Raw genomic sequence first — 12,585 nt, 5'->3', positions numbered from 1 at the left:
TATCAGCTGTGCCACCAAATCGAGCCTGATGCCCATGCCCTTGCTCCTTGCGCGTGCATCTGAGGGGCGCCGCGTGGCTTGCCACCGCGCACCCCTCACCGCGTCGCTTGCCACCATGGCCACCGCGCCACTCGCCACCGTGCGTCCCTCACTAAGCCACCATGGTCCAGCGCTGGGAGGGAGGGAGCGCCGAGAGAGAGGGAGGGAGGGAGCCCGCCTCGATCCACCAGAGCTATGGGTGCCTGCTGCCGGAAGGTCATGAGGAGGGAGAGAGAGCTCGCAATGAGAGGGAGGTCACGAGGAAGGAGGCTTGACGTCGCTCATGCTCGGTCTAGGAGAGGGAAGTCATGACTCGCGAGGAGGGACACCGCTCGGCTCAGTCTCACTAGAAAGAGAAGTGGTGAATGAGAAGAGAAACACTAAGGTGATGTATTTATATTCGAAGAAGGCTGCCGGACCTCGCCTGCGCCTATTGGGCCTCGGCCTTTTTGTAGGCAGGCCTTATAGGCAACTGCCTCGGTTAATATAGGACAACCGCCTCGGTTAATAGGCATTAAACGAGGCAGTTCTGCTATGTTCCTCGCCTTGGTTAAGCATTAACCGAGGCGGTTGTTGGGCCGGCTGCCCTGCCACAAATAACCAAGGCAGGCAACCGGCCCAACCGCCTCGGAGGCCTTTTTCCAAACGCCTCGGTTAAGTTTTTGTGTAGTAGTGCCGGCATCCCTCACGTGGCGCAAAATGTGGCTGCCGTTGCATGTTGCCAAGGAGACATCCCAGAGAAGATCCACGTGGCCAGGCACCTCCTCAGCATTGTCACGACCCGATTGTCGTTCCAAAATTAAACTTTACAAAGGCCCCCTCATCACAGACTCCAATGACTAACTATCACCTCCCTCTCCCAAGGTGTCAACCTAGTTGACCTCCTAGAGTCTCTCCCAACTTAGAACCACAACTCTCGTGTACCCGAAGACTCCTCTCTCTACCTTTCCCGTGTGGTGGTGAAGCCCACTGGCACGATGTTTATCTCGCAACTCGTGTAAACCAAGATTCTATCGAGAAAATCGTATCCCCAAGATCCCTTATCATCCCTCACCTCCTACACACCCTAGCTATCGAACGAAGAATCTCCTCAAGTTGATGCATGACCTTCAAACAAATCTCTGGCCCCTGAAAAGATCTACCACTTTGTAGTTGACATTTTCATCTAAAATCATCTAGGGTCCCAAAATCATATTTTACATTTTGAGATTTTGAAATTTTCAAACCAACTCAGATGGAGAGATGCCCTAAATCAAAGTTATTGTAATCAATGAGATCTATCAGACCTTTTTTATTTCAAATTGTTTAGAAACGGACATATTCATTATAAAATTCAAGAAAGTTAATAGATTTCTAGGGACGACAGTCCATCAATTAGTCTCTATTTATATTTTGTGGAGAGGCAATCGATTTCTAAAACAAGAAACAGAACACCTCTAAAAACGGTTTACTTTAGAAGTGTCCTGACATACCACTATTCTTTCTTAGGCCATTTGTGTATATTTAACGAAAACCTATCATGCTCTAGCTTTACAAATACTAGATGACACCCCACACGTTGTTGTGGGAATTTGTAGTATCATATAGCTAATTGAATATTTGATGGAACATAATGAATTTTGTACATGTAAAATCAAACCGATATATGGAAGGGACAAAATCATATTCAGTTAACAATGGCAATAAAAGCATGGTTGCGAAGACGGCCAAAGAAAAACATGACTAAACTGGTGCTTACTTTTGACATATAAAAAGGATTATATGCAATAATTAATAATAATTTGATTGACGATGGATGCAGAGCACACAATTAGAAGTAGACGCTGCCAGACAACTAACTGAAACTAAAAAAATGCTGGAGCCCAGGACCAGGAATTAGGAGAAATGAAAATTTTAAATTAAAAAATAGAATAGGCCGGCAAAGGTAACCATTTAGAACACAACATGATAAATTGGGGAAGTAGAAACTTGTGCTGTGCCGCTATGTGCTGTGACATCACACTCTCGTGCATACCTCGTCTGTACCTAGAATACAAATGAGATTTGACTACTGTTTATTGCATCACAACCATTCTGATCGACGATACCACCTCGTGTCCTCAGCGTGAGGGCCTCCAGAACTGTGTCATAGCAAGTAAATCTTAATTTTTTTATTTTAATTTTTATTTTAACCTAAGACAAGACTATTCTAATTTATTATGCATGAAAGAAAATATGTGAAAATTAAATACTGGATACATACCGATTTACCAATCGGCGAGAACTTGTTGTGTCAAGTCAATTGATGACTTCCTCATTGAATTTAGTTTGAATTTCTTGTTTCTGCCACACCATCTTGATCTTCTCTTTTCCTACAAAGGTCAGTGGACAACACATACCCGAAGGAATTCACAAAGAAACAAGGGTGATTGTGATGACAAGTTGGCACTCCTGTTTAGTTAGCATGGATAGTTTTTCCCATGTTCTTTTAGTTCTTGTTTATTGTTCACCAAGTTCTTGCAAAAACTTTCATCACAAGAATTTTTCTCCATTTTGAATTTATCTCAAAAATTTATCCATTCATATTTACAATTTTACATGCAACCACTATCTACACAAGTAATTTTAGTTCAATAATTAAACTAGACTTCATATCTAATTTAATTAAGGAAGGCTACTTAACCTAAGAACCATGCTTAATTTAAAAAGCCTATGGAAATATGATCAGTGCATCCAAACCTTAAACTAGGCACCATGCTTAATTTAAATGTTATAAATGTATGATTAATACTTCCAAACTAGAACATACTAGCATAAATCAAAGGAAGCATGAAAACAATTTAAGATTTATTCAAGCAGAGATGAGAATATTAATGGTGAACCAATTAAACAAGCATGCTATAGAAAGGAAAGCTAACTAAATGAATGCTATGATTTTGAAACAAGAATTCTAACTAAATGAATGCTTAAGCATAAATGTCCAGGCTTTAGCTTTTTCCCGTAGCGCGAACCATCAGCCGATATCATACCGAATGGCATATTTAGCCAACATATGAATCTGTTGGTCCCTTTTAACTTACGTCTACTACAAAGCTAGACTAAGAACCCAAATAGATAGATAACAAAGGAAATTTGCCATCTACCTAGACTAGGAACAGTACCCAACTACAGTTCAGAGACTAGGAGCTACCCAAAGAAAGTACTAAACATTTGATGATTTAAGCAAACATGGAATGGTGAGAATAAAATGTAAAGATAGGTTCTCACATACATTGATTGATTTTGCCGTTACCAACAACTTCAGATGGAGTTGTGAGTGATGCAACATCTTTGTTCCGTCACATATGATGATTTTATCTCCTCTTGACGGTGACCTTTTCTCCATCTGCACATGGTTAGAATGTATGGACGCACATACCTTTGAGATGGCAGGGTGAAGGTGTTGATGATTCATGAATGACCAGGCACCCTAGGCTCTTGATGATTTTCTTGTAGAAATAAGCCAGAAGGTCTAATGGTTGATGTTGCCATGTCTATTCCACACTCAACAGGACAAGGATAATCCCACAAAAGCTAGTGGTAAACTAAATTAGCAGACATCAAGGTAATTATCAAAAATTTTACGCCAATTGCTTCTCCGGCAACAGCGCCAGAAATGCTTGTTGATATTTCTTATGCTCAAGTAGATAATTCCGCAAGCACACAGAATATCATTGTAGCATTTCACCCGGAAGTATTCCAGGTATCATTATTTATATTTTACCACAGGGAAGCAAGGGTTAAAGATAGTGATAGTTAACCATCATGTATCTACTAACTAATATACCGACTAGACTAACGTGGGGGTAAGTGATATACACTAAAGTGAGGTGACACACAAAGATCCAATCATGAAAAGGTAAATTGGAAACATAACTAAATAGCAGGGCAATAATAATAAGAGAACACTAGAATCCTAAGTTACTTCTATTCAAGCACTACTCTAGCTAGTGACTGTGGCTATACTGACAAACCAAGATAGTGCAAGGTAGGATGTAATAGCACTTGAGGCGTAACTGCCCCAAACTCACCTAGAGGGTTGATTGGGCACAAAGCACCATGAGCCCTATGATTTAACAACAAGACCTATCGTGGGGGAATACATAGGATGGACAGGGCTGTCACCACCTGTTAACTACCCCGATCTATCTAGAGGCCTAGCCACATTGCAAGGTACCCGATAGTATAAGCACCATGCTTACACTATTTGATACTACCCTAGCCTCATGTTAAGACTAGAATATCAACTAGTGATGAACAACCCATGCTACTGAGAGCCTACTTATCATAGGAATATAAGCATAACTAAAGTATAACTAGAGAACAAGACTACTACATAAAGTAAAAGACTTAAAATAATACTTGCATAGAAAGTAACATACTAAAATAAATAAATTATTTACAAAAGAAAGACAGAGCTATACTAGACTCCGAAGACTACTCCAGAGCTCCCACCAAGACTAGCTACTACTAGAAGAGCTACATCTTGAGAGAGTAGAGAGAGCTACATCTCTTGGATGTGAAGGTGTGTGTTACAACTGAGGGGTGAGGGTCCTATTTATAGTGGGAGGTGGAGTAGGGGCTACTCCAATGCCACGTCATCAATCCATGTGCTCTCCATCCTCCTCCATTGGATCAAACCGCTATATAATCAAGGGTAGAGAGCATTTGAGCATGTGCTTCTTTGCATGGAGGCATGTAATGGCGGTGGAGAGGGAGTGAGGCGCCGGGCGGCATAGGGGTGGTGCCGACCGGCCCCCCTATGACAGGAGGGACCTCCCTCCTTCTTCTAGAAGCTTGGCCCACATGTCATGAGTGGGTTTGGATGGTTGTAGATGTTTGTCACGTTGGTTGTATTGGCATGCCATGTTAGTGATCTGCGTGATGCTTCTTCTCGACCCTTCATCTTGAACCGACATGAAATCAACGATGGACGAAGCTTGGGAGTGTGTTTCTAGTGCTTCGGGAGGATCAGTGATGTGGCAGGGGGCCAAGGGGCACCGGGTGGCGCCTAAGTGGGGCCGTTCGGCCCCACCAAGTGGGCCTAGACCCTCATGCCACTTCCACTTGCTCCTATGTGCATGTTTTGTGCCATTTTTGCCAAAATTCATGCATACAAATAAATCTCCAAGTACAAGTGGAAATAAGTGAATTATAAACATAAATCACTACCTATGTTGTTGTTTTCTCCCATTTTTAGTGCAATGTTGATGGTCAAAATAGGCATTTAGTAACCATCAACACCATCGACGACCTTCTTGCCTGCGTCAGGTCTAGGAATCCGAGCCTCGGCCAATCGTGCTCGTCTCATCGGTTAGAATGGAGACGCTGGCAGGCCATTTGAATCAATGGACGCCCGCACGCTGCACTCCGTTTCGCGCTCCACGCAGGGTCCGCGCCGCCCGAGCAACAAAAGGGAAAGAGCGCGCGGTGCCTCCGATTCGGAAGGACCCGACTGCGGCATCATATGGATGCCCTGCCAGCGCCGGGAGAGATGATGCAGCAGAAGGTGGAGAGGAGAGATGCAACACCTGATCTACTTTTGAAACATCCAAATACAACTGTTGCAACATATGTCTGAAGGCAGCTGAAACATTTGAAACACTTGAAAAAAACACCTGAAAACATTTGAAAACCATTGCAACCATACGCAACATCCAAATAAAACACGTGCAACGTATGTGTGAAACATATGCAACATTCAGATAAACACACTTGCAACATGTGTCCGGAAAACACAGATGAAACGTACCTCTGAAACATCTGAAATACTCAAAACATACGCTTGCAACATGCCTCTGAAACAATTGCAACATAGGCAACATGTGTAAGTATAACATCTCCCGATCTACTTTTGCAACATCCATATGAAATAATTACAACATACATCTGAAACTCATGAAACACTTGAAACATACATATGCAACATACGGAAGGGGAAGGATGGGCCGGTCGATTCCGGTCGTCGGGGTGAGAGAGGGCGCCACCGGGGGTGGGGAGGGCACCGTGCCGGGGTGTGGGAGAGCCGCCCACTCACCTGCAATACCGCCGCGCCACCTCCATGGATCTTGCTCGTGCTCCATGGATCTCACCAAAGTGGGGAGAGGGCCACCGGATCCGCGGACGTTGGGTGCTTCCGGTGGGTGAGGACACTGGGGGGAGGGCGCCACCAGGGTGGGGGAAGGAGCCGCTAGGGTGAGGGAGGAGGACGCCGGGGTGGGGGAGCGCGCACGTCGGGGTTGGGGAGCGTGCCACCACCGGCCAAGGAAGCAGCCATGGCCGCGTCATTAGTGTGGGGCAGGGGCGCGAGCGCGGAAGGCATAATAATGGGGAGGGGCACGAGCGCGTGTGGGAGTGAGCGATGGGAGGTGACCGTCCGTCCGAACGTCTTAATCGTATCATTATCATATATAAATACTCATCAATCGAACGCTCTCTTCTTGTTTCATTTCCTGATGCATCAAGGAATATAATTACTCACAAATCGACGGCAGTGTCCTGTTCCGTTTCCTATGCATCAATTGGTCGGAGGAATCGGCGTCGATGTCTCCTCTGATTTGGATTTCATGGAGTCTGACTCAGCAGGGAGAGAGGGCTAATAAATTTAGATGACGTGGCTTCACCAAATTGTAGAAAAATAAGCTAGTAAGGTTCTCCTATTTAGGTATAGGGGATAAGAGATAGAAGATAGGAAATATACCATAAAAGTAGTATTTTTTGTTCATAAAGAAAACTTTGAGTGGTCGAACAGATCTAACTCTTGCTAAAATGGACAATCTATAGAAAATAGTGCAAATTAAAATTTTAGAAGAACTAAAAGATTTTTTTATAATGAAAAGATAATATTATAGTAGGTGAGATAATGTGCAAAATTTCAAGTCTGAAATTAAATAAAAAACATATATGCCAGCAAAGGAACACCTTTGATTCAAAAAGAAAAGATCAAGAACATAAGGTGTGGTCGACCAGTTGGCATTCAGTGAGAATGTTCTAGCTTTGAAGGATGGTGAAAATTCATTGTAAAGAAAATCCACAAGTTAAAAATAACACTAAAATTTAAATAAATACTACATGAGTGTATGTTGTGAAATCCATTCAAAATTGCACGTTCAAATTTGGTTCCGCATATATGAGATCACAAATAAAAAAATTCTTGTGCAGCACCAATGGAGCACCAAAATTCATACAAAACGACTTAAAATGTTGCGATGGAAATTGTGGAAGGAGTACGGTATAACGTAACCAACTCATTTTCTAAAAGGATTCTTTTGGGCTTTTTTTTTATAAAGTTCTTTTGGGCTTTGGCTTTTGGCCCGCTTTGAGTTCAGTCGCAGTCCACCGCTTCACCTTCACGGCAGTCGGCAGCACGGCGCAACTCTTCCTCTTCCCTCCTAGACCTGTCCAGTGCCCACCAAGCTCTGCCACTGGCAGGGCCGCCCCCACCTCCTCCGCCCGAACAGCGAGAGGAGGAGTACGATCCACCTTGCCGCGGTCGTCGATTTCCGGTAATGCGCCAGCACTCCTTCCCCCGAACTCGACGCTCCTTTGTCCCTACTCCCTCCGGTCCTCATGCTTTCGCCGCGGGTCGCGCGCGCAAGGTGTTCGATGCATTGCCTGTTTGCCGGCGATGCGAGCGCGCGGCGCCCACGGTGCTGGCGTTTTGCCACCGGCTTATTGACGCAATGTGTTTCCTCGCTGACGGCTGCTGTTTCTAGTGATCGTGTTTGCAAGGTCGGATCGACTGATGGCGGATACCACGGGAACGTCGTGGTCAGACATCCCGCTAGAGCTGGCCGGCCTGGTCCTCTGCCACCTGCCCGCGCACGTGGACCGCATCCGCTTCGCCACGCGGGAGGTCCCCTTGCCCTCGCCGCTGCCGCTGCTCGCGCTCCCAGACAGCACCGTGTACTCCCTCCCTGGGAGCGAGCCGCTCCGCTTCCCCGGCTGCACAGCCTATGCTGATGCCTGTGGCAACTGGCTGGCCTTCTCAACCGAGGACGGCTGCTTCTTGGGGGATCCGTTCTCCAACGCCACTGTGACACTTCCTCAGCTGTTCCGCGTCCGAGCCCCACGTCGCCACGGTGTGAGTGAGACACGGGTCTCATGGGTTGAAATGGAGGACGCCCCCGAGAAGCTGACTATATACAAACTGGTATTTTTCTCCCGTCAACTCATCGCCACATTCGTCCGGTTTTAGAACAGTGCCAGGGTAGCGCTGTGCCAGCCAGGGGCGGCCTCCTGGTGGTCGGTACATGTGGATCACCAGTTTTGCTGTATGATGATATGACATTCCACCAAGGAAAGCTCTATGTCCTCAGTGACTTGAACCATGGCCTTTTTGAAATCGACATCAGTGTGGACCACCGAACGGGAGATCCATGACTTTGTCAAGGTCGACAGGTTGTCAGCAGCGTCTTGATTCCTCATCCTGCAATTGCGGGCATATGCCAAATGCTCTACCTGGTCGAATTCTAATCACATGGCACGTTGCTGATTGTGCACAGGAAGACATATGGCAAGGGGAGGATAGGACCCAGATGGTTAGTGGCAGGCACATTTATCCCATCCGGGGGGATCGAGTTCGAGGTGTTCAGGGCGGACTTCCGGCAGTCAAAGTGGACCAAGGTGACGACCATTGGTATTGATCAGGTGCTTTTCCTGCAGAGGCGGTGCTCCAGGTTCGTTCGCGTCTCTCCGGAGGAGATGCCAGGGGACCGCATTATCTTCCTGGGCAAAGATGATGAGGATCATGACTGGTACGAAGAGGGGGGCTCTGCCTGTGATTCTTGCAAGGTCTATGACATGAAAGACGGCACTGTCTCGCCCTTTGTACCAAGTGTGCATTGGGAGCATGGCTCTGTACCTGCAACGTGGCTCTTCCCTCTGGTCTGAACTATTCTGTCACTGAGATTGCCGGCTGTTAAATGCTTTGATCGGTGCTTATCACCGAGACTGTGATCTCAGTAAGTCTGGTGTTTATATTTTCATGCTCAATATGTCAGCCTTTTGCTTGAGGGTAATGATTACAACTTACTACAAGGGTATTAGTCTGATCTGAAACGTGTTGGATGTTAATTAGGCATGTATGGTTCAGATGCTTTTAAGGCATGTGTTGGATGCAATCATCTTATGGTTCAAATGCTTTTATTTCCCATGCAATTAGTCACATATTCCTGAAGCAAATGATATGTATGCTCTTTCTGTGAACTACTATCTGAATTGATTTTGTGATCCGTAATGCGTGCCTTTAAGCTTCAGACCAACATGCCATTTGATAAGTATGTTTTCCCTGGAATAATCATGCACGCTGTCCAGTCCTCAACTCAACTAAACTCCTGATGGTCTTATGGAGTAATCTGATGTATCCGTGGGGACTGAAGAGGTGAAAAAAGAATGGGAGTTTGCCATGAATCTGAATGAACTGAAACTCTTTTGTTCGAAAAGAGGTAATAGGTACGCATTGCAACACTATGATGGGGCAAACTAAAAATTGAAAGGATATGTTAAAAATATTGCAATAATATGATAGGCAAACTGTTAGATGTATATATATTTAGCGGTCTAATTGTAATTATACTGAGCTCCTTGCGACTATATATGAAAGTCACTCATCCCTAATGAAGTGAGGTGCTCCCCTATTCCTTTCTACATGATATCGGAGCCTAGGTTCTCTTCCTGCCTCTGCCTTCCCCCACCACCTCCACCGCGCAGCCAATTTCCGGCTGCTCTCCTCCCCACGCCGCCGAGCTACGGCCGCGCGTCCACCTTCTCTGGCACCTCTGCTTCCTCTTGCCTCTTCCCATCCGGCGACGCCCCTCTGCGCCGCCGGTCCGCGCTCGACGCGGCTTCCCTTCCCGATCGCGTCCGCTCGGAAGTCTCCCCTCCGCTCGCGCAGGCCCGGTCCTCTCCGCTCGCCTCGCGCAGACCGAACGTGCCCCATCCTCGCGCAGGCCCCGTCCCCTCCTCGCGCTTGCACGAGACTGCATGCACCATGCAATGCAACCGTTCGCCTCATTTGAGTCTTGACCGCTTCCCAGCCAAGTGCGTGCCTCTCGCCCTCGTCTACCTGCTCGCTCGACCTCTCCCTCGCTCGCTCGCGCGTGACGCCCGCCTGGAGCCCTGGAGGCGCTCCTCTTTCGTCGCGGTCCGCTCCGCGCCGCAGTTTCCTGAGCCCGGTCCCGCACACGAGTGCTTGCCGAGCCCAGTCCGTAGTGCGATCCGCTCCTCCCGCGTTGGCTTTCCAATCCCCATCACAGCCACGTATATACTATATTCTAAACATAGCAAACCGGATCGCCTCTCCTCCACGAAATATTCCCTTTACCTGCATGCCTACGTGACTTGGTCACGTCCGTGCAAGCGTCCGCACGCGCTCTCTCTCCCTCAGCCAGCCGAGCGACGCGCTCTCTCCCTCTCTGCTCGCGACCCCCCTCCTGCGGCCTTCTCCCGCACGCGATCGCTCTGCCCACGCCAGCACCTTGCGCGCATCCTTCCTTCTTCCTGCCGCGTACACTCTTACCTGGTCCTGCACGATCCCAACTCTGCTCGACGCGTGCCATGTCGACCACTTACTCTACCTCTAGTCCTCTGCCTCGCCAGCAGCTGCAGCGCCCGGCCTGACGTGGCCCCGGTATTCTTGGGCTGGCTCCGCAAACCCTTGCGGCCTTTATTCCCCCGTGTCCCCCGCAGAAGGCAAACCCTTGGGTCCTCGACACAGGCGCGACCTCCCATATGTCGACAACCGAGGGCATACTTCTGTCTCGCCTCCCTTTCTCTCCCCTTCACATCACTGTGGGCAATGGCAACAATCTCCCTGTTTCGTCACGAGGCACTTCTACTCTACCCACACCACACTCGAATTTCGTCTTGAATAATGTCCTTGTCGTACCTTCCTTAATTCAGTAACCTTCTTTCGGTTCGTCAATTTACTCGCGACAACCAATGTTCTGTCAAATTTGACGCTATGGGTTTCTCCATTAAAAATCTCCACTCTAGGCAAGTGGCCCTTCGCTGCAACAGTGACGGTGACCTCTACACATTCCCAACTATCCCTGACACTGCCGCTACCCATGCCAACCTTGCTTTGTCGACAGCTTTGTGGCATCGCCGTCATGGCCATCCTGCTCCTCATGCTGTCTGCACCCTACAGAATATGTCAGCCATCTCATGCAATAAGCTAGATAACTCCCTGTGTCATGCATGTCAGCTTGGCAAACACATGCGTCTACCCTTTGCTCCTTCAGCATCCACAACTTCAGAACCCTTTGCTCTCCTTCACTGTGATGTCTGGACTTCTCCGGTCCTTAGCAACACGGGTTATAAATATTATTTGGTCATCCTTGATGATTTCACTCATTTCTGCTGGACCTCTCCGCAGCTAAAAATCTGAAGTCTATGGTCAATTTGTTGATTTTGTTGCCCATGTTCAGATTCAGTTTAACTTTGTTCCCAAGTGTTTTAGTCGCGACATTCTGCTTCGCCATTCTTAGGGATGAAAACGGTCGGGAAAATGTCTTAACCATTCCCGCTCCTGTATTTTTTGGCTGGGAACGGGAAGGCCGGACGGGAAAACGAATCCGGTATTACGGGATATCGGGAACGGAATATTTCGAACGGGAACGTGTCGATTACGATCGGGAAGCGGTAACACAAAACGGGAACAACTTGAAACAATGAGCTCGATGCAACAATAGCAACCATGCATAATCCATATGCAAACAATAGCAAACAATGAGCTTGTCAGAATATTTATGCAAAGAAAACTATAGAACTACCAAAAAAATAAAATGGAAAAGAAAAATGAACAAAGGGCCAAACCTTGCTGCTCCATGCATGAATTCCTGGGCCAAGCATGGAATGATGGGCTGCATGCATGACTCGTCAGCTCCTTGCCTCCTCTTTTCTGATGCACAGAGGCCAGCCGCCAGCTGGTGCATTTAGTCCCACCCCGCCAAGCGAATCACCGGTGGGTGCGCATTGTAACACCCCGGGTGTTTAAATACAAAAACTGCCATGTCATCATATGCATTGCAAGGCATTTGGTCATATTAAAAACTTTGTATGCATTCACTAAAATAAATTTACATTTATGTATAAGCATTGCTTGGTATTATTTGAATCAAGTTCGAAACCTTTGCATTGATTTGAAGTTCCGAAAACCCTGATTTTCAATATTTAAATCCTACCCTGAAAACTTATTTCAAAATCTAAGCATATTTTGGGGTTGAGCCCAAAAGAAAAAATGTAGAACTTGACAAGTTAAGCAAAGTTTGTTTTTGGAGTTTTTCAAGTTGTTTAGAAAAATTTGGAGTAATTCAAAAAGGCGTAATTCGGTAAATTTCCCTATTCAAATTCAAAAGTTCATTTCAAAATCTAAACCAAATTAGGAGATGGTTATAAAAGCAAAGTTGTAGAACTTTTGATTTTGAACAACTTTTATTTTTGGAGATTTTTTAGTTGTTATGAAAATTTGAGAGTAATTTGTGAATTTTGGCGAATGGCAAACTTGTAAATACTGTGAACAGTGTT

The 12,585-nt window shown here is 46.4% G+C and overlaps 1 protein-coding gene across 1 annotated transcript; it reads left to right on the top strand.

Annotated features, from left to right (window-relative positions):
• Window positions 1-7,405: 7,405 nt before the first annotated feature.
• Window positions 7,406-9,170, top strand: LOC136484087 (uncharacterized). The gene is made up of 3 exons (XM_066481251.1): window positions 7,406-7,562; window positions 7,773-8,209; window positions 8,722-9,170. Exons 2-3 carry the CDS (start codon window positions 7,802-7,804, stop codon window positions 8,947-8,949), a joined length of 636 nt encoding a protein of 211 aa, XP_066337348.1. The 5' UTR covers window positions 7,406-7,562; window positions 7,773-7,801; the 3' UTR covers window positions 8,950-9,170.
• Window positions 9,171-12,585: the final 3,415 nt, after the last annotated feature.

This window comes from Miscanthus floridulus, chromosome 9 (assembly GCF_019320115.1).
Source record: "Miscanthus floridulus cultivar M001 chromosome 9, ASM1932011v1, whole genome shotgun sequence".
Lineage (NCBI taxonomy): Eukaryota > Viridiplantae > Streptophyta > Magnoliopsida > Poales > Poaceae > Miscanthus > Miscanthus floridulus.
The sequence above is the reverse complement of the archived record's forward strand: the minus strand, read 5'-3'. Positions and strand labels throughout refer to the sequence as shown.